The 1,206-nt window shown below is 37.7% G+C and overlaps 1 protein-coding gene across 2 annotated transcripts in view; it reads left to right on the plus strand.

The window, feature by feature from the left end:
- Nucleotides 1-1,206, plus strand: part of LOC143289126 (mitochondrial fission 1 protein-like) — a 12,356-nt gene continuing 11,150 nt past the window's right edge. For both annotated transcript variants that reach the window (XM_076597995.1, XM_076597996.1), the window contains exon 1: nt 1-122. In XM_076597995.1, coding sequence (XP_076454110.1) covers nt 78-122 — 45 coding nt within the window. In that variant the 5' untranslated portion in view covers nt 1-77. The remainder of the gene's footprint in view (nt 123-1,206) is intronic.

Below are 1,206 nucleotides of genomic sequence, written 5' to 3' on the forward strand. Positions count from 1 at the left end.
CATGAAAACACATCTGGCTTCATCTCCCTTGCCAGTACTGAGTCTTCTGCTAAAGAAACCAGACACTAGTCACCAAAATGGAGGCGATCATTCAGGACAATATTGATCCCGCAGATTTGAAGGTGTGTACAAATTTATGGGGTATGGGGTGGCTTCAGAACCAAACTTAAGGATTTTCCTCAGAATTTTATTGTGTTGTGTTATTGTCATGTATCATGGGTTACCGTGTTGCCTGACTGACTGTCACAGGTATTGCAGATGCTTATTACGTTCCAGAACTTTACATGACTTTAGCTGTGTTGGATCTGTAGTCATCATGAATTGATGGTTAGATTATAACTGGAGGTAGTGGATGACTCTGTGTGTGTGTGTGTGTGTGTGCGCGTGCGCGCGCGCGCGTTGTGTTTGTGTGTGTGTGTGTGTGTTTTGTTTTTGAGGCAGCCATCCTTCACACTCACTTCCTTGTTCCATAAGAGTTACATATTTCAAACCTTATAAACACATAGTATTACACATGTCGTGCATACGCACATGTGTCTGTGACATTAATTTTCATATACTTCGTATTACACATTTCATGGCACATAATATATCATTGCCAGTAATCCACAATCAGGAGTAGTAGTTAGACTGGCATTGAAATGTGAGGGCCATTTGGCCATCTTTATTTAGCTCTTCTAAACCTAAGTTATATCCCATCAGTTTGATTAAACTGATGGTCAGTATGATAATTACATGTATGATATACATTCACAATCAAAATCGTTTAATTTTTTCTTTTCTTTTAATTTTTGATCACCATGAATTATTATTGAATGATCAGGCAGTGTTCAGTCATAGGCAGCTCAGTTTCTGGGACCATATGATTTGGCAGTGGTCTGTGGTTGCCCCCCAAAGGACAATTTTGAACTAAATCATACCTTCTCTATTGTCGGTAAAGAAATTTTGATCCAAACAATTCACCTACTGACTCCATATGCAATGTCAGTTTCAGTAGTAATTCCTCATTTGCGACATAGTCAAACATTTTTTCTCAAGTCTGTGCAATGTCAGTAGTTCAACACTTGTCAAATTACTCAATACTTCAAGCAACTGGTGTGTGTGTGTGTGGATGGAGATATATATATATATAAGATTTTGTGTGTATGAAATTGAAACTATACCAATATTATGTGCATCTTCAGAAAGATTAGGTTACATAATTGA

Source organism: Babylonia areolata, chromosome 13 (genome assembly GCF_041734735.1).
Source record: "Babylonia areolata isolate BAREFJ2019XMU chromosome 13, ASM4173473v1, whole genome shotgun sequence".
Classification (NCBI taxonomy): domain Eukaryota; kingdom Metazoa; phylum Mollusca; class Gastropoda; order Neogastropoda; family Buccinidae; genus Babylonia; species Babylonia areolata.